This window comes from Mya arenaria, chromosome 4 (assembly GCF_026914265.1).
Source record: "Mya arenaria isolate MELC-2E11 chromosome 4, ASM2691426v1".
Taxonomy (NCBI): Eukaryota; Metazoa; Mollusca; class Bivalvia; order Myida; family Myidae; genus Mya; species Mya arenaria.
The window spans coordinates 82,381,101-82,402,633 of record NC_069125.1 but is presented as its reverse complement, the minus strand read 5'-3'; the positions used below and the strand labels follow the sequence as shown (position 1 = coordinate 82,402,633).

General features: G+C 32.4%; 1 protein-coding gene across 1 annotated transcript; it reads right to left on the bottom strand.

Annotated features, from left to right (window-relative positions):
- Positions 1-534: 534 nt before the first annotated feature.
- On the bottom strand, positions 535-19,669 carry LOC128232934 (glycoprotein-N-acetylgalactosamine 3-beta-galactosyltransferase 1-like). The gene is made up of 4 exons (XM_052946737.1): positions 19,392-19,669; positions 6,885-7,025; positions 5,485-6,143; positions 535-4,198 (listed from the first exon to the last, which is right to left on the bottom strand). Exons 2-4 carry the CDS (start codon positions 7,018-7,020, stop codon positions 4,055-4,057), a joined length of 939 nt encoding a protein of 312 aa, XP_052802697.1. The 5' UTR covers positions 7,021-7,025; positions 19,392-19,669; the 3' UTR covers positions 535-4,054.
- Between the last annotated feature and the right edge of the window lie 1,864 nt (positions 19,670-21,533).

The window sequence follows — 21,533 nt, the reverse complement described above, 5'->3', positions numbered from 1 at the left end:
TCTCTCGCTGCGAAGGAGATTGAAAATATATGAAGTGAGATCATATGTCTTTTGGTGTCCTGAAGTTTGATTGAGAAATATAACAAACGCAACAATTTTTATGCCTACCATGAATAAAGTAATCAAGTATGTCGTGTTTTTTTTTCGCAAACATCATTATCACATATAACTACATTCTGCTGATCACAATTCATTACTCTAACAGGTAATATTTAATTGCTTGATGTGTGTAAAACGTATTCTAGCAATAATGTTTTTTTTCTTGCAATTTTGTCCATTTGTTAAATTAAGTGTTAATATTTTGACTGCTCGAAATACTTTGCATACAAGTTTTTCTTATCATAATAAATCAATGGTTTTAATAGCATAAAAAGGAGCATATTCGTCTCCCAAGAACCACTTTTGCTGGATATCAATAATCAAAAGAAGAATGTGGCATGTAGTCGTAAATTACTTGAATAGAATCATGTTTCTTTAAAATCGTAATTCGGAATTTCCATTATATTATTTTTTAATGAAAAACAACAACAAATATTGAAAAATATAAGCATTTATTCCAAACATTGCATCATAACAAAGTCGAATAAAAGTGTATCAAATCCAATACAAGTATTTATTTGAGCACTGTCACCGATCATTTTTTTACTACATTATCAGTGTATGAACAAATGACTTCGGTGTCGCATTTTCATTTATGAGAAATTAAATTGCACAATAGCATGAATGAATGAAAAAGCTGTAATAAAAAATAAATTGATCAGTGTTCTGAATTAATCTTAAAATAGATTTAACGGTATTATGTAAAGGTAAAAAACTACCAATATTGATTTCATATTACATTAAAATATAATTCAATAACCGTTTTTGATCAGATGCCTTTATGGGCGAGAGATATACGCCCTCGTTTAAATCAGCTGTGGTAAAATTTCAATGCGGGTTCGATTCCAGCATTCGGTTTAATAGTTGTGGTAGTTAAGAAATGCATAAATAAATATTAGTTAGGAAATGCATAAACAGATGACACATGTGTCTTCTTTTCTCACAAGTTAAAAAATATCCTACATTTTTTATTTTAAAATGTGTCAAAAGGTAGTATGTATATGGGACCCCAAAATGTGTGTCCCAAATAGGCAAATGTAAAAGGGTTAGCACCGTAAATAGGCCACTGTAAAAGAGTTGGCACAGTAAAACCAAACAAAGTAGTATATTATGTGCTGGGCGTTCGTTGAGTTGTATTTCCTGAGTGGTGCTTGTGTTAAAGATGCACTCTTACTCCAAAAAAGATAAACCACAATTCATTATATTGTTTTAATATTCCAAAAAGGGTGAATAAATGTCGAAAACAATGGTTCTCTTATGATACCGAGTACAATTTGAAAGAAATGAGCATAAAACACAGCATTTCTACCATATGAGACTATAGTAGACCACAGTAAATCTTTTAGAATTCACCAATCATTTTATATTTTTGCTCTTTCTGCTATTAAATACACGGTTATAATCTTGTTATAAGTAATTTATATTTTCCATAAATGCATTATTTTGTGAGCAGTTAAAAGTTTATCAGTCAAACTTGATGTTTGTTATGCATGTGTATTTATTTATTTTGAATAAGAGTGTCACTTTAAGGGTTTGGGATATAGTAGATTTACAAATATTACATGATAAGATACCAATATATCTAGTAAGGTTCAACTGTCAACTGGGCAGTCGATGTCGCTTAAAGAATCCCGACTTTATTTTTTTACCAGAGTTTAATTAGGTGATTAGTTGTATCAAATACTATTTGACAGCGCTCCGTTAGGCGTCGGTTTGGTGAAAAAGTTTGTCGAAGTTTGTTGAGGTAACTAAATTCTAAATATACTCTTGTAAAAGACCAAAAGGGCGCTCTGAAACTGTTTCATTTAACATGGTGAAGATAATATTAAAGTTATCTTTGTTCGAATTCATCATTCAAAGCAAAATATTGCCTTCCGACGTAGCATTTTCAAGCATTCTATCAGGTGGTATACAAAGACTGAATGCGAAGACGCCTCCATATTGGTAAAATTTGACCTATATTAGTTTTTTGAACATTTTAATAGAGTCCTCTGAGAGAGGTCAAGAAAAATGTTTCTGCTAGTGTTTTGGTGATAATGTCATTTTTAAGCATATACAAACTTGGTTTCATTAGTATTAAAAGTATGCATTTAAGTTTCATCTCACGTAAAAAATATCAATCTCTTAAGATATCTGAATCACTCAAAAATGCTACTTAATTGTTTGAAACTAAACTAAATTAAACATTATTTCTTTCTTTCAATTTGAGCATAAGGACAAAAGTGGTGGGTACGGCCAGAAAGTATTCAATAACTGAGAATTATAAAGAGTTTAGGAAAGGCCTTGTCTTTCACTTCTGTGCTGTCAACGCGGTTAAAAATAATGCGATGTTACACTGATTTTTTTTTCTTTTATGCATTAAAAATAAAACTTCATGACATTGAATTGCATTTTACAAAAAAGGTGCGCCGATATTAAATACCAACATAAGGTTAGTTCGAAAATGACGTCGTTTAAATGCGTCAAAGCCTTGAACGCGCTGAAGTTTCATTTGGATGTGAACACGGACTTAATTTCAAAACAGTGAATACCATCAAATTGATATTTCCGTTGTTTGAAACAGTGAATTGTCAATTTTATTTTACTGAATAATCTCTAAAACCTCCGTAAAGCATATTTATTAAATATTTTCGAAACATTTCAAAACACTGACAAGGCTGACAGTAAAAAATAACCATGCCTTTAAAATTTGAAAGAGAAAGGAAAAATAGCAGAATAAAATATTATGTAACAGTCTTATCTTTCTTTTGCAAAATTATTTAATATATACTTACATGTGTTTTAAAACTGGTGGTATTTCTCATGAAATTATAAGACCCATTTAAAATACGGAGGGGAACTGAACAGTCTCAGACATTAACCCTACAGACGGAATGTCCCTTTGCAACAAAATTGAGTTGCATGATAAAATGATATTCCGAAATGAAAAATATATCACAGGCAGGCATATTTTCAATGTCACATCTAGGGACAGAATGCATGCAGTATCTAGTTTTTACGTTAACACCGGCCTTACTTTATCCCTTTTTCCTAAAAACATATATGCATCAGCGACAATCATGTTGTTCTTCCGTTATTCTTCAAACATGCCTTGAGAAAATTGGCAGACATAATACATATTTCATAATATATATTTTATATAAATATGCATCAGGCAGCGGAGACAGCCCTTCTTCAAATGAAATTGCATGTTTATATGTTTAAATATTCTTTTATTATACTAATACTCATTTATTATTAGTTGTCTTCGAAGCAGCTGTTTTAATTATTTCGCAAGAATACTTCTTCTAGTCAATTGTCCACATTGGTACCTTGTGGAAACAATGCAACTGCCTCATTAATTATTCAAGACTACTAGAGTTTACGAATCAAAGCGCCCACGGTACTCAACGAATTTAAAAAAATTCCTCCCCCGAGCAACTGTTTTCTTTTTTTGCTATATTAATACGTGTTATAATTATTAAAATGGATCTGGATAACCAATAACTTTGAATGAATGATTGAAAAAGACGGTGAAGTATCGATGAAGATTGATAACCTTCCTAATTTCCAAAAACAACAATCACTGTAAACCAATAGCTGATTTGTAATATGACTTATGGACTGTCTATACAACTCTGGAAGTCCACACAAACAGTCACCTTTGCTAAGCCCTCACCACCATGTGATTCACTGTAAAATCACAAAAATCACATGTTCCACGTACCAAAATCCACTTGTCCATTGTAGTCGCCTTTTCTGGGATTATAAACCATATGTCTGACTGTAATATCACTTAAGCCACATGCCTCACATCACAAAAGCCACGTATTTTCTATATGTAACCACGACCCAAAGCATAACGCCTTTTGCACTATTAGTCACTTATTGTAATTCACTCGAAAATTAAAACAAAAAACAAAACAAAACATTGACCTAAAAATATTTTACTTTTACTGCTACGTCATTTCCAGTTTTACCTCACTTCCTGATTTAAATCTTGATGTTCGTAATGAATACCGTACGGTCTTAAATTGTAAACGAAATACTCCAGTACGTACATGTTGGCCGGGAGAACGTAATGGAAGCTTATTGCATAGTCGGAGATGCTCTCTCGATCCTGAAAGAATAAAAGTAAATAATTATTTAGGATACATGACACCACTATTTTCATTCGGTCAAGGTGTACATCTCGACAAGAATCTACAAAGAGTTATAAAAATTGCTACCCTTGCTAGGACTACGGAAAATGTGGTTCAAGTTACATGTTGAATTTCAAAACGATTTTTTAGTTATGAACAAGGCTTCTGAATACAATGTCGGGGTTTAATTAACACTTTGGTCATTTGCAAACAGAAAGAAACATAAGATTCTTTGTTATGAAAGTAAAACTGCTTTAAACACTTTCTTACTTATGAAATTAATTATGCTTTAAACACTTTCTTACTTATTTTATAGTAAGTAGAAGAAAAATCCTTTATCCACTCAGACCTCATACTTTCTGGTCGTACATTTAATAGTTAACGGTTTTCTTTACAACCAATGGACATACTTTGAGGAGTAAAACATACTTTATAAGGTTAGAACAGAACAAAGTAAAGGCCAAACGCTTAACAGTCGTTACATTCAATACTTTATATGATGCTACATAGTTCTCATGTTTAGTCATTCACTGACTCCGAGTGTTTTGGCTGTGACTTACATTTTTTCAAATATTTAACGTTTTCAAATCATTTGGAAGGAGAGAATAGCATATACTAGACGCTTTTAATTTTTAATAATGTTTTTTCTTTATTTGTTCCCAGTTTTAGTACAATGATGCTTTTTATTATGAAACTCTATGATCACACAGTTTTAAACCTTTTAAGGCAGACTGTGTGTGAAGCTTTTGTTTTCTAACGATGACTGCATCGTATCTTTGAAAAGTATTTGCATTAGGTGCTCTAATTGTTTCCCTCCGTCTGCAGATAGAGTTGGGATCTCTAATCATTGAAATACTTGGGGTTTACCTTTTCGTTTTTTTTATTATTATTTGTTTTATTGATAAGTTTCCTCAAGTTAATGAATACTTTGATAAGATTTATCTTTTGCGTTTTATCTTTATTAAAAATTGTTGGGATAAGAGTGAGGTTTGTGCACATAAACTGGTTTAAACCCCCAGTAAATTAACATTTTACTGACCGTTCCAAGGCGGTACCTAACAATTTTTGATAAACATACCAATTATATATATATTGCACTGTGCTGTTTGTAGAGTTGTCTGCTGTTCTATGTTTCTTGTTTGTGAATTTGTGTTCTATGTCTTTGGTGTTGCCCATTGCCACTAAACTGGGTTTATGTTTAAACTTTTTGCTACTGAGCATGTTTCTGTAGCTTTTTGCATATATATTGGAACAAGTTACTCACATTTTTGGCTCCGTGTGCGTCAAAAGTGTAATACATCTTCGGATAGACGCCAATCAGATGTGTAGCCGGGTCAAAACAATGGAATCGACTTCGACCGAACCGGTCAGTGGAATTGCCAACTTTAACCCCCAAGTTCTGCATACACTTGCCAAATTCAACGTCCTCATATCCGCCATCTTGGCGGCACATGGATGCTTTCGTTCCGTGAGCGCCAACTCTCCTTAGCGCCTCTTTACTGATTATGTACCCCGCGCCTCCGCTTAAGTACCCTTGTTTAGCATATGGCTTAAAATGATGACCGAAAAAAATTGGCGAATCTTTATTTTGGCTTGAGAGGAAATAACGTAGGTTTTCTAAAATAGTGTATGTGTCGTCATCGGCTTTCATAAACCAATCAGCGTCGTCGAAATGATGGTGGAACACATATTGAAACGCTTTCATAGTTTTACCAGTCAAATGCTTGCGACCCTCAGAAACATTAACTCCGATCGTAGGAAAACTAGCATTAGTCACTGAACTAATAAATATAAGCTTATTACATCTATGACCCCACGTGGCACGCACATGAACGGCTTTTTTCTCTAGACTCTGGGGACTTGTCATTACCCAACATAAAACTCGAACTTGATCGTACAGTTTTTTTGCCTCTGTGTCGTTTCCTGAAAAAAGGTTTGTTTGATATCATGTTTAATTTAACAAAGAACCGAAAATTAATTTGACATAAACTTTTTTCAAAAATATAGATACCGATCATTTTATGTTTCGCCCGATGAATAATATAGAGATTCTGCGGACAATTCATTACCAAGCATAAAACCCGTAAACTTGTTTCTTTCTGTGTCGTTGTCTGAAAAACGTTTTGTGTGAGATCATGTCTAGATCAAGAAAATGTTAAAGATAATAACGATAATGATGACTATGATATCAATACAGCTAATGTCTCAATACAGATGATGATGATGATGATGATGATGATGATGATGATGATGATGATGATGATGATGAAGATGATGATGATGATGATGATGATGATGATGATGATGATGATGATGATGATGATGATGATGATGATGATGATGGTGATGATGATGATGATGATGATGATGATGATGATGATGAAGATGATGATGATGATGATGATGATGATGATGATGATGATGATGATGATGATGATGATGATGATGATGATGATGATGATGATGATGATGATGATGTTGGTGATGATAATGATCAAAATGATGATGATGATGATGATGATGATGATTAAAATGATGATGATGAAGATGATGATGATGATGATGATGATGTCGATGATGATGATGATGATGATGATGATGATGATGATGATGATGATGATGATGATGATGATGGTGGTGGTACACGGTTACCTTACCACTTACCATGATGCGAATGCCCGCCTCTTGGAACCTTGAAACTGGGTTCGTCCTCTGAGGTTGCTAAGTAGATGTTGCCAAAGTACGCAAAAACTAGACCAAAGGTAAGCCCTAGTACGAAGTTTAAAGTCCCTCTCTTCATCTTGTCTGTGAACAAACAGTAGATATTCGAAATTGCAGCGTTTAATGCAGTTTATGTTAATATTTTATGAGACTAGCAAATAGATCATCATCGATATTATTAGAAAACGCTATTCTTGTAGCGAATAGCTGCATGTACGTGTAACAGTGTATAACACTTTGAGGACTAGGTATTACAGTAATATCGAAGTTAAAACATTTTTTATCTATGACGTTTCTTGATTTGAGATATATGTCAAACAGCTACATTATGTTGAAAATGCTTTATACTTGATTACTTCATCACCCTAGTTTATAAGCCCGTACCTTGTGTACTTCGAAAAATAGCCGTTAAACAACACACATGTTCCAGCAAACCTTGTCAGCACTGATATGGAAGGGCATATTAATTGAATTTGAAACCTACATTTGCAGCAATTATTACTGCCTATCGGTTTCAATAAGTGTAAATTGCAGTTTTAAAACTGAAAAGGCATTGCCTCGAAATTTGGTTCTGCTGAAAACATGTTATAAAAAAAGTTAGAACACTTTATGAACAATGTTGATGACGGGCTCGTTCGTTTCACCGACTCCGTCGTTCTAAATCTTAAAGTCCTAAGATTCTACGTGATATATATTCACTATTTCACAGTGCAAGCACTAGCTTTACTAATGGCAAAAGTAAAGGCTTTCTGCCCTGTTTGTTATTGCTAATTACGTTACATACGTAGTTCAACGACGACAACTTCAAACCCAAACTTTGACCATTTATAAATATTCCATGCGGAAACTATGGAATAAAACAGGTGTAACTACTTTTTGCTACTGGGTTTGTTTTCGTAGTGTTTCACATATTACTTCGAAAAGACAATCAAGTACTTTTTTTTTGGGGGGGGGGGGTGCAGATAAACTACGCTTGAGCGAATATCTTTATTTTTGTTTATATACATAAAGTGACACTCTTGTTCAAAATCAATACCTACACATGCATAACTAATATCAATTTTGGCTGATAAACCTTCAACTACATACTAAATAATGCTTTTATGGAATTTATAAGCGACTGATTACAAGATTGTAACCGTGTTTTAAAAGCAGGAAGCGCTTTTTTTTAAATGATTGGTGAATGATTAAATATTTACTGTGACTACTATAGTTTCATTAAGTTAGAAAAACCGTGTGTTTTGTCCCTTCTTTCAAATAAGACACGGCTCCTTTCATAACCATTGTTTTGGATATTCATTCATCCTTTTTTGAATATTAAAACAATACTAAGAATTGTGGCAAATCCTATTTTGGAGTAAGAGTGCATCTTTAAGTAATCTTTTCTCAACTAGGATGTATAATGATCGCGGTTTAATATATATTTAGCAGATAAACTTAATGACTTTACGCTTGGTTATCATAATTATTTATGCAATAATACTCTTCAATGACAATCTCCTTAGACTTAGTAACACTATTATTTCCAAGAAGTGTCATACATTCGAGCTTTTATTCGGCGGAAAATAGCTTCGGGGCTCCGAATGGTTATTGAAAACTCCAACTATTGATACATCGTAAAATTAACATACTTAAAGAACATTGATGTTGATGGAGCATGAATGAAGTTATCTTAATTATTTAACTACTCTGGGTGCATGTCTATTGTATTTATGAAAGGTGTGTCTTCTTTAAAAAAAAGTCATATAATTACTAAGATGGAAACACTACTGTTTTACGAATGAAATACGTCTTGCAACATACTCATACACATAAACGACGCTTTTTTTAACAACGTTCAACATTATAGCTCCGATAAATTTCGCCTCAAATACGACAATATTCTTAAATAGACCAACAAAACAATAAACCTCTTTGAATCCGATAGCAAAGATTCTATTTTTAACCGATAATACATGTACTACTTCCCCGGCCGAAATCTAAACAAAAATATATTCATGTATTTATTTTGACTCACTACGCGTTCATTTTTAAACTTTTTGCGGATACTGCTTTTTATATTGCGTCTTGTAACCAGTCGATATTACATTTATTGATTGTTCTACGAGTATTATTGCGTAAATCCACCTATACGCAGTTTATTCCACCATTTAAACCATATTAACTGCAAAACATATTATTATGAATACTTTTGAAAGCGCTAATTTTTGTAAATTACTACATATGCAGATCACAGGCCGTAGCAAATGAGTAGTTTTGTAACTAGGTAATTTAGATGTAAATTTTGATGAAAATAAGGTCGCAGTTGTAACAGAGCTGGGGTTGATTGGACCATGCGCGCATTAATGCGACAATGTAAAAAATGATATGTCGATCTGCCGATGGTAAATTCCGAGGAACGGTAATAAAATTATGCAGGCCTAGCGGTCTACAGCCGTTTTGTTGTCGTACTGAGAGAATTAGTCAAACTTTACACACTCAGCATTTTATTTTCCTGTATCGTAAATGTTTGTAAAGTACAAAATAAAATGTCTGATGGACCTGATCATTAGTGTTGAAGGTTTTTCAGAAATAAGCGTAATGATATTTCTTTGAGTAACAACATGTACATTAAAGTAATGAAAAAGCATTTCGGGACAAAATTGCGTGCATTAACTGCAATTAAATGTCCGAAATCTATTTATTGCTATTGTTTTACAAATATTATTTTGCTTATTTACAGAGCTTTTTGGACAATGTCTAAGTAAAAAACTATAAAACAAGCCCAAGTCTCCGTGCAATAATGCGTCAATGTAACCTCAAAATTGTTTGCGTACTTATCTGTATACGCGTTTTATTAAGAAATGAGAATTCTATCAATATGATACATTGGATTCATAATGAAAATTGATGTCGACATTTCCTCCTCCTCCTCCTACAAAAATATGAATACTTTTGACTCAGACAATTCCGTTAAAGGAACAAATGCAAGCAAAGCGGAAGCAATTTTGTCGATCGTTAACACATCCATATGTAGACATGGGCATGATTCACGAAAATACGTGAATGACAGCGGATTTAATCATATTGTAAATAACCCATCATTACTTCAAAATTCTTTACGAAGAATATTATCATATGTTCTTGCTTATATATGTTTTTAAAATCCACCGGAAGAGCCGATGTTTAACCAACATGGTCGTTTTTTTCTGCCGGGTTTGTGACGCTTTTTAAGTCTTTGAATGTAGCGGCAATTCTCACCAAGTAAACTACTTATACAACAATCGAAAGGCAATGTGAAACAATTAATAATATCAATCTTCATCATTAAATAAAACATCATTGAAAATTACTAGCCCTCTTTCCGTTAGACTGCATATCCCCTAAACATCCAAAACTCATTCACTGTGCTCTATTTGTAAGAGACCCGGACTCAAGGTAATCAGAGTCAAGATCATCAGCTTTTGTTTAGAGGATTGTCATCAGCAAAAGTGGTAGAAGATGCTGGCCGGTCCACATGGATGAATCCCAATAAAATATGAAGACCTTCCATCTGTCATGGCATCTTAATCTGCATATATAAACCGTGTTACTGTGTTGGAACTTTTGAACAATTTTAGGTTATCATGAAACAAGACCGAAAAACGACCTTACTTTGTTACGCTGATCAATGAGGAATATGAGATGCCATTCGGGATGATTGTGCTGGTATAGAGGGACATATCCGTAACACCCATGTCAAAGATATTCATTCACACAATAGTCGTATTACTTTCATTTAATTGAAATTAGGCTTTTATGTTTTATTATATTTGTCATCTCTAAAGAAAGTGTTCAAAGAGCTATACCTTACCAAGGAAACACTGTACCTCTCAACTTAGGATTTAGTCAAATTTCAAGGCAAGAAGAAAGTTATCAACACACGCCAACTCGAATGATCTTTGTTAATTGATGATGCTGGAGTTCACGTCTGACTTTAGTGTTAGATGGAAAATACATTAATATCCAAAAGGAAAAAAAAAACATCATTCAAAAGACAGGTCATACAGCATGACAAGTTGATGTCTCTTGTTAAGCTAATGGTGATAACAACAAGTGGCCTTTACATGTCTGTACTTGGCCCTTTACTGTCTGGTGGAAAGAACCAGGATGTAAGATACTCTTCCATATTCTAAATACAAACGTTGAGAATATTAAGTCTTGTGTCCATGCTTGTGATATAGTTGTTGTGGAGAGGGGGAGAAGAGATTCCCTGCAGCTTTTAGAAGTAGGATAGATCTTTCAACGTATTGATGAATTATTTCAAATATGATATTTGTTTAAAAAGATATGTCTATAGGAAGGAAAAAATAATTTTAAATGAGCAATAATAAGTTATGTGATTTGCCACTTGAACTTTGATATCTTTCTTTTATAATGAGCATTTTTTTATATATTTTTGATAATATTAATAATAAATATAATGTCTATAGCACACGTATGTTTATTCGCAGACCCACCCCCCCCCCCATTTTTGCGAAGAGGCGAGACCAAGTTAAAAACCAAGGTCGCCAACTCCAGTAGACTTGTCTCGAAGGAATTAGTCTTCTTCTGCAATCTTATAGATTGACCGTCTCGAAAACCGTGTTTTTTTTTCATTTTTAAAGTAAGTCTGTTTTGGCGTAAATGTAAAAAAACAGAAATCTGAGACTTCCGACAAAAAACAACAAATCGTATTTTATTTTATTTTAAATGTAGAATGTATAATGTTTATGGCTAAAATCGTTACAAAAGTTATAGGAAAATTCCAAACGATTAAGATCCGTTAAATTGTCAATCATATTGCTCAATGGAAGGCATGCATGCAATACTAATTTTCAATTTTTAGCTTGATATTTGTTCTCAAAGCTGTACATTTTTTTCCAAATTTCAAAACTGTAGCATCAAAATTAGGAAAGTAGGTCAAAAGGTCACCTGACAATGTTAATATTGATTTTCGTTTTCATAACTGTACACATGCTCAAAATTTTATAACATACACTATCAACATAAGAAAGTAGGCTAAAAAGCTACAATTAAGGTCATCAAAACACAGCACTAATATTTGTTTTCAACACTGTACACATGGTCTAAATATCATTGCTGCAAGTTCAAAAAAGAAAGTAGGTCACATGGACACAAACAAGGTCATCCGCGGTTAACAATAATAATTGTTTTAACAAACTGTACACATTGTCAAAATGTCATTGCCGTAGCTTCAAATACTAGAAAGTATGTCAAAACATTGAAGTCCATCCAAGGATAACATGGTATTTGTTTTCAAAACAAATGACCAACATTTTATTGCTGAAGCTAAAAAAAAGTAGGATGAAAGGGTTATTGTCAAGGTTATCCACGCACAGCATTGATATTTGTTTTCAAATTTGTGGTCATGGCTAAACATATTTTGATGTAGTTTTATAAAAAAAAATGAAGGTTTAATGGTCACAGTCCAGGTAAATTAGAAATAACATTGATATTTGTTTTAAAAACTGTACACATGGTCCAAAATTCATTGCTGAAACTTAAAAAAATACAAAGTAGGTCGAAATGTCACAGTCAATGTCATAAATATATTTGTACAAAACTGCACACATGGTAAAAATGTTAGTTCTGTAACTTTAACAATAAGTAAGAATGTCAATAGGTTACAGGCATGGTCATCATAGAACAACATTGATATATGATAAGAAGCAATGCACGTGGTTCACATTCTATTGATTATGCTTCAAAAACAAAAAATATGTCAAAAGGTCAAAAATGAGGTCATCCGAGGAAAAGATTGATATTTGTTTTCAAAACACTACAAATTGACCAAATTTCATTGCTGTAGCTCAAAAGATAAAAATGTAGATAAAAATGTCACAGACAAGGTCATCCGAAGACAACATTGATATTAGTTTTCAATTCTCTTTACAAAATTCAAATTTTATTGCTGAAGTTTCAAAACTAAGAAAGTAGTTCAAAAGGTCACAGTCAAGTCATCCGCGGACAACATAGATATTTTTTTTAAAAAAAACAGTACACATGGTCCAGATTTCATTGCTGTAGCTTGAAAAATAAGAAAGCATGTCAAAAGGTCATAGTCAATGTTATCCGACGACAACATTGATGTCTAATTTAAAACTCCTTTTTGACAGGTTTGAAGCATTTAGTGATGTAAAATTATACTGTTTCTAGAGGTTACTTTATTTATATATTAACTTAAATCATATCAAATTAATGTTTGCTCGAAACAACCAAATAATATAGAATCTGTACGCCAATATTGCGTCGAAAATTACAGTAACATATATTAGTTTAATATTACGATAAATACTTATTTCCTGTTAATGGTTGTAATGTCTTAGTTTTTTCAAACAATGGTATTTTTTTTTAAATAATAAGAAGAAAATAAAAAAAATGAAATAGTTCTTACGATCGTATTGTCACTGTTTCCAATTCGGTTGCATAATTCATCAGAGTACACTTTGTTTTAGTATTTCGTTTGAAAAAGCCTATATCTACATTAAAAGACGCATTAAGAAAGAAGTTGGGCAAATGCAATAACAAATGCTACAAGATAGGAATAACAGGTGGAAATGGTGATAAAAGAAGATACAGAAAATAGATCAATTGTATCATTAAGAACATTTAAGCATGAATCTCACTGTCACAGTCTGATATCTCGCTTCTTTTAAATTTTCATAGCATTCCTGATGTTTCATTATCTATAAGGACACGCGTCCTTACCAACAAGTTAGATTTCGAAAGTTTCCAATAGTGACATGAATTCTTTGGAGGAATGAAAAGAACATCGCATGAATCACTAACGATTATCACACGACGAGAAAATTATTTCTGCAATTGGCAGCCAGTTAATAGTTGGCAGCCAGCTGGCAGCCTGTAGACAGTTAACAGTTGGCAGCCAGCTGACTTTCCAAAATCATCCTAGGACATGAGTGAACATATCTCTGTTAATTGCTCTGGTTATATAACAGCGATGCATATGTACGATAATTAATCTGTCACAAAATTGCCCCGAGTTATACTACGACGGGAATACAAGTCCAGACAATAAAAGATTACTATTTGACGTCCCGTACAGTTGAGTTAACCCAACGCTTCCGTTAAAAAGCCGTACTCGGCCGTAACACGGTCTTGTCATTTCGGGGATCTGCGTTGGCTTCTTTAGTGTTTGTGCTCTCTTCCAAGAAATATTGATGCCACTATCGTTGTATTCACAAAATATTGGTGAAACGTAGCAAATGGCTTAACGGTGCTCGCATAAACCTTGTCCAATTATGTAAAAATCAATGTCAATGTCATTGATAGGTACAAATATTAGTGCAATAGTCTGACTTTTTTCCGTTGTCCCTTAGAAAGGTCATATTGTTAATATAATATGGATTAAAACCAAACTGTTCGTGGTTCGTTCTATGTTCGAGTGTGCAAAAGGAAATAAAGCTGTTTTCAATAGTTTACTGTTCAATCCATACACATAGTCCAATCATAGTTGACTTTTATAACACACTTAAAATATAATATAAACAACATTAAGTAAAGTATAACATCACATTTAGTTATTATATAATATGTTCAAGAATAGGTTTATATCTACAAAATCTTATTGTGCTTAGTGGCCGGTATTCACAAACGACTACTGAGATAAATAACATTTCATACGAACGCAATTCAGTAATGGCAGCAACACCAAAACATACCTGACATTTACAGATACATATACATTTAAAACTTTATGGAACTGAGTATAAAGTTATATCATTGTTTTAGCTTCAAAATAAGAAAGTAGGTCAAAAGAGTGGCTCGGGTTTGACCCAATAGGTATAATTTGCAACATCTTGATAGAGGACCACTATATGATGCTTGTAACAAAATGTTAAGGGTCTTGGCCTAACGGTTTCAGAAAAGATAATTTCCAAGAATACCCTATATTCGCCCACAGAAAACATTGGGTTGTAAGTAGGTTTGACTACAGGGGCATATCCTGATGTTCAAAAGCAATTGTGTTAAGTACAAATACACGAACGACGGACAGCGCACCATCCAATAAAATCATTCAACTGCCTTGAACTCTGATGATAAATAGTCACACTGATAAGCTACAAATGGTAATTTAATTCATGCTCTTCGATGAAATATGGAGTTTTATCAGTGAAATAACAACAGTGAAAATATCAATTTGATATTTCACTGCAAAATAAGGAGTGAAAATATCAAATGTCAGAACTACTTTTAAAATCCATCGTTGTTATTTCCCCTTGATCAAAACAGAACACTTCACTTTGAACCAAAATATATTGGCAAAAAATATTGAAATTTAAAAACAATGATAAACATGTTAAAATATGCATATATTTGGAAATTAACAACCTACCGTTTATAAGAAATATAGTAATCCCGTTTTTCAAACGTTTCCTTGTTCTTAAAGCTGAATATTCGAACACTTGTTTTCATACCAAACAAAATACAGACGAATCGAATTGTTCGAACATAAATAGAATGTTATATCATCATTCAAATATATTTTGAACTGATTTGCGTTGTAATACGTAATTCGAACTTCCCGGAAAATTCAATAAATGGCGGCGTAGTAAGTTGGTTTCAAAAATAAGAAAGTTGTTTAAAAGGTCAAAGTTAAAGTCATCCGCGGACAACATAGATATCTGTTAAAAACCAGTACACATGGTCCAAATTTCATTGCTGTAGCTTGAAAAAATAAGAAAGTATGTCAAAAGGTCACAGTCAATGTCATCCGAGGACAACATTGATGTTTGTTTTTGAAACGCTTTACATGGTTCAGATTTCATTGTTGTAGCTTCGATATAAGAAAATAGGTCAATAGGTCACAGTCAAGCTCATCTATGCAAAACATTATTATTCCTTTACATACTTGTGAGCATACTAAAAATTTCGTTGCTGTTGCTTCAAAAATAATAAAGTAGGTCAAACGAGTAGCTCGGATTCGACCCAAGAGGTATAATTTGCACAATCTTGATAGAGGACCACTTTATGATGCTTGTAACAAAATGTTAAGGGTCTTGGCCTATGAGTATCCGCAATTGTTGGGCTAACACATTTGACAATTCAAATTTATATTCAATAAATGGCGGCGTAATAAGTTGGTCATGTATTCATGCCCATCTTAAAATAAAAGTGTTTTCGTAAAATCTTTAGACATAGTTGCATTTATAAAACTTCATTTATAACTGTTCATAAAGTATTTGCCAAAAAAAAACGAACGAATAATAAAGTATAAAATAGAATATCAGACAAGTTTTTTTCAACAAATCGGATATAGAAAATTGACAGCTTTACGAATTATAATTTTGTGTGAGAGGCGTCCCACCGGTAGCGGCGTAAATAACACCATTTTTAAAAAAGGGAGTACTTAAGAAAATTAATCACAATTCTATACAACTCAGAAAAAAAAACAGAAAATTTGTTTATTTCAGTGTAAGATCGTTGTTTTTTTAAGGAAGTCATAGAAAAACATATTTTTACGGGTGGCCAAACTAATAAGCTTCAAAAAAACAATGTCTTTACGTCCAACTTACACAACATAGTAATAATAATAATAATTACTTTACCCAATTAACCTTTGAAAAGAACAGATAATACCTTAGAATTGATTATTTTCAAAACATATTGAATATAAAATATTTCACATTGTTTCTAAAAATAGACAATAATTTCCAACAACATTTATTGATATTGAACTAGTTACCCACGGGATGGGACCAATTTCAACATCAGGGGTATGTTTAAACAAACTTGGTAGACAACCACAAGACAATGTTACACACCAAATATCTAAGCTTTAGGTCTTACGTTTTTTTCCAAGAAGAAAAGTGTAGTTTTTCTTTTAAATTATACATTATTTGATATAATGTCCGATAAGTGCCGGCTGTGTAAAACAACTGAAAGGTGTGTGAATATAGATACCATTATGAATAATATATAAAAAAAAATTTGAGCATGATTTAGTCAGGAATTTTTTTGGCAATCAATTTTAACTTCTTTAAGACACTTATATATGCAAATTATTGGCATTTATTTTATCACAAGAAAGACAGCACTGACAATATTCAAGCTGATTGTACTATGAATTGGGCATTTATTTCTGTGTAAAACTGCTTTCTTATTGAGCTAAAGTCATAGCCTTGTTGACAAAAGTTTCGCATTTTGAACGAATTTTAAAATCTAATTTCATACTTCAAATCTGATGGATTGTTAAGTCTGCCAACTCACGGTTCAAGAGATGGAAACACTAATACAGAGTATTTCCTAACAACCATGTTCCATTTATCGGCGACTTTGTGCAAATAAGTTGTGCTGTTTTTAACAAATATCTTCCACCTCTTTCATCTTCGTTTTCTATCGCACAAAAAGTTGCAGTTAGCAAATTAAGAAAACTCTTTGAAAACTGATATTTAACAGAGCAGTCTTAACAAAAGTCACGCAATGTGATTTGCGGTATCTGACACTGATCTTAAAGACTTCACTCGTCTCAATGACATTCAAATTCATCATAATCATAATATTACTATGTATCTGTCGGGTGAATCTATCAGTTGAAGCTTTTGATACAACCAAGAACACATTGAGGACAATGAATACATTCATGAACATAGAAAACAAGTGGGCGGATTCGTTTGCGTTAAAAAAACCGCCATGTAAAGGCAAACTAATATAACTTTGGATTAAATTCAACAATTATGAAATCCTGATTGGTATTGCAAATGTATATCTGATTCAAAGAGAGTTGGAATCATTGCACACTATTCTGCACTAATTTGGTACTTTGGTTATGGAACGGACATATTTCTGGGTGCTCATGTTGTTCGTGACTGGAGTGAATATGTTGATGATGGTAGTATTGATCCACCAACAGTTAATAGACTCGGATCGCGGTGCATCATTTAAAAAGCCAACATACTAATGTTCTATTAAAGGATAAACTATATGACTCAGCGTTCATCTTTCAACAGATGATATTTTGCATTGGAAATGCTTAATGGTACTTCCTATCAATAAACAATAAATATTGTGAATGAAAAGAAAGAGTTCTCTCAAACATGTTTTCTCTAAAAGGAACTCAATTTATTGATTACCAATATAATTTAAATCCTCTAGTTTGTTATTTATATAAACATATATTAACTAAGAGCTCCATAAAAATCTAGAGGGTATGATACTCATATTGCATCAACACCTTATCCAATACTGGAATATGACGAAAAGTATTGAAAGAACTGTTAAATTACGGAACTTCACATTAACTAACGTAACATTTATATGTTTTGCTAGACATTTTGCATACTGACAAAAATCCACATTTAAACTGTAAATTCATAATGTTACATTGTTACCATAAACATCATCATACAACTGTATTTTAAACGAACTGAACTTTAACAAGTTTATCTGAAGTCTGAATTTGAAATATAACTATTCAAAATATCAATATAATATGACAAACACTTGATTCATTAAACATAAAATGAATGATTTTTCTGCAATTGCTTCAATGGTAACATCATAAATCTAATTGTATTAGGTGTAGCAATTTGGTAGATAATATTTAGTTTATATTTATGCTGCAATTATGCTTTAGAAGTAAAATAAACATTATCATTCATGTTTCGGGTACTGTCAATTATCTACCATAACTAAAAATACCCCTTGAGTAATATTTTGGCATTGTAATCAAAATATTGATAGAATCTTCAGATAGAATTACATTATTTACGTACATTTCATGCACATTCCAGATTGGGCCAGTTTTGACCTTTCGAAACCAAGTTTCAAAACCTAACCAATTTGTCGGTTTACGTAGCCATTTTGGACGCCATGGATACTGAAGAAGGTAAAAATTTCCGTTGAATGTATTATTTTAAAAAAGTATATTTTTTACGAGCAGCGAAGCAGTAACATTATTGTGTCGACTTGGTAGGATTTGAGTGCCAGCTTGGAAGCCACCTGGAAAATATCACCAAGGATGGTGCGATGCCACCAATCAGATTTTTGAATAAAAAGGGTCAAGATAACAAAAATATGCGACAATAGTTTTTTACATGGCAATGAAGGTTTGACTATATCCCCAATTTGGCTGCTGTTTAGCTCTACTCGGCGGTGCTTAGGTTTTATTTAAATTTAAATGCTTAAAGATGCACTCTTAAAATTAATACAATTGTTTTAATATACCGGAAATGATAAGAATTTATTTTTAATAACAATGGTTCGTATAAAGGATACCGGATTGAATATGAAAGAAAGGTGCAGTAGACACACTATTTTGAGACGATAGTTGATCACAATAAATGTTTTAGGACCCACCAGTCATTTACATTTTACATTGTCACAATATGCAAGCAAAGGTATTAATACATATAAACTGTCATTTTTACATAATGCCGTAAACTTTGTTTAAAGTAAACTGCATGCACTTACCCTTACAATCGGTATCTGTCGGGTGACAGCTTCGTCTTTAAAAAACCGGGTCAAGGGTTCCATACACATATTATGTAATCCGGTTACTAATTTTAAGTGTCGTATGCATGTAATGCCTAATACCTCAACATCACATAATATTAAACATATTAGGTGTAAATTTCTTGGATATTTTATTCAAGCATGAAGAGTGTAATTCAAAACCACTCATCTCAATACAGAGTGAAACATACTGTCAATTGTAATACAAGCCTTATAAACATAAAAGGAAAACGTTCAAACAAAATATGTCAGGTATAATTGCAATATATTGAACAGTACAAGCCTTCTGGATTTTTAGAATGAATTCCTTATTAAAATATAAATATGGCGTCCTTCCATAACTAAGTTTCAGTCAGTTATTTCTTTTCTAAATCAGATTCGTGTTACCTTTTAAAAACGTGTTTTATTTCTTTGGCTCGAATGTTTCAGCGCGTGACGTCATTTTTTTTCAAAATAAAATGTTACTTAGGGTAATCATCTGGAAGAAGACTATAGCAAAATATGTATTTTTCTTTTTTATCTTTCATAATGTTTTCTTTTTTTGTTCCTAGATTTGTACTGTGAATGCTTTGCATTATAAAACTCTATGATAACACAGTTATAAACCTTTTATTTGCTAAGGCAGACTGTGGCGGATGTTTATAGTTATATATTACTTCATCATATCTTTGGAATGGTTTTGATTTAGGTACTTGAAATTTATTCTTTCGTCTGATGATAGAGGCGGGACCCTTAACAAAGTTGTACATGGGCTCTACCTATTAGACTTTTAATTATTTGTTTTATTATCAAGTTTCCTGAAGTTAATGTATACTTTGGCTTACAGATGGTTTCATATTGGGTAATTCGGGTCATTAGGATAGCACTTCTTCCGCAAATCTAAAATCTTGCCTTCAAGTTTCTTCTATGCTTTCCCGTGATCATCACCTAAGCTTTCCCGAAGTTAACTCAGGAAATACCAATATTGACAAAAATCTGGCTTTAGTCTCAATGCAACCTCCGACGTACAAAAAGAAGTTATGTTAGGTCGAAGCATCCGACATTGACTCTGCCTTTCGCATTATTCCAATACACCCTGAAGACCATGTTTTGCTCAGTCTCAGGTTTCGTGACAAGTTTTTCGCATAAATATTATACTTTCTTGCCCTTACCAAATATTATTATTATTATTATTATTATTATTATTATTATTATAAAGTATTGATTAAATGACATAATCAGAAACATTAAAGTTCAAGAAAATTGATCGCTCCTTTAATCTGTCAGACCACTGTTATAAGTTATAATATATTTTTTGCACATGCAACATTAAAAGAGGACCTGTCAAGGTTTGGAAAAGCCTTTTAAATTATAATAGTTTTAGATTACCTTATTTCATTTGACAGGATGTTCCACACCTGAATGGCTTCAAAGCAGAAAAAGTTATATCCCTTATCTTTGCTTAACTAAGATTTTAAACATTTGTTTATTTCCAAACCCTTGAAAAAAAAAACATCATTAAAATCCAAAAGATGATATGATAACAGTTTTGCTTACGTTAACTCTTGATTAGATAAATCAAACATGATTCTTATAACATTTAAAAAACAAAACTCTAACACCAAATTAACTTATTTTCTGCCTCCGATTTGGTTTAACCGCATAATCAAAAGCTTTGCTAAAAACAATAAAACTGCATTTTAACTTCTTATAAATATCTATTATATGGGAAGTAAGTCATGGAGTACAAAAACAATAGTGCCTTCTTCCTAAAGCCAGCCTAAGCTTCAATTTATACAAAATAATGCTCAGCTTATCTAGTCGATTGCTTATTGCTATGTGTAAACATTTTACCTTGAGTAATCAATGAGTTTATACCTTAGATTACATTATTGACATTGCCTTTTTATGTAGTGGTAAAATGAAGCCACCAGACTAATTATCTGAATATATGCCTTAATTAAACAATTTATTAAAAACTACATGTACACTTTTTAGCATTTAATTTTTTGCCAACAATGAAACGTTCATTTAGCATATTATCTGGACGTGAGTGGTTTCAAGATTCCAAGTGCTTTATGGCTTTTAAAATGCAAAATATCCTATCTGGACAAAGAAATG

Coding starts and splice junctions, on each gene's coding strand:
- LOC128232934 (XM_052946737.1), bottom strand. CDS start 7,020: ATGAAGAGAGGGACTTTAAACTTCGTACTAGGGCTTACCTTTGGTCTA. Junction 6,144..6,884: donor AGGCGGGCATTCGCATCATG/GTAAGTGGTAAG, acceptor ACCTTTTTTCAG/GAAACGACACAGAGGCAAAA. Junction 4,199..5,484: donor ACGCACACGGAGCCAAAAAT/GTGAGTAACTTG, acceptor TTATTCTTTCAG/GATCGAGAGAGCATCTCCGA.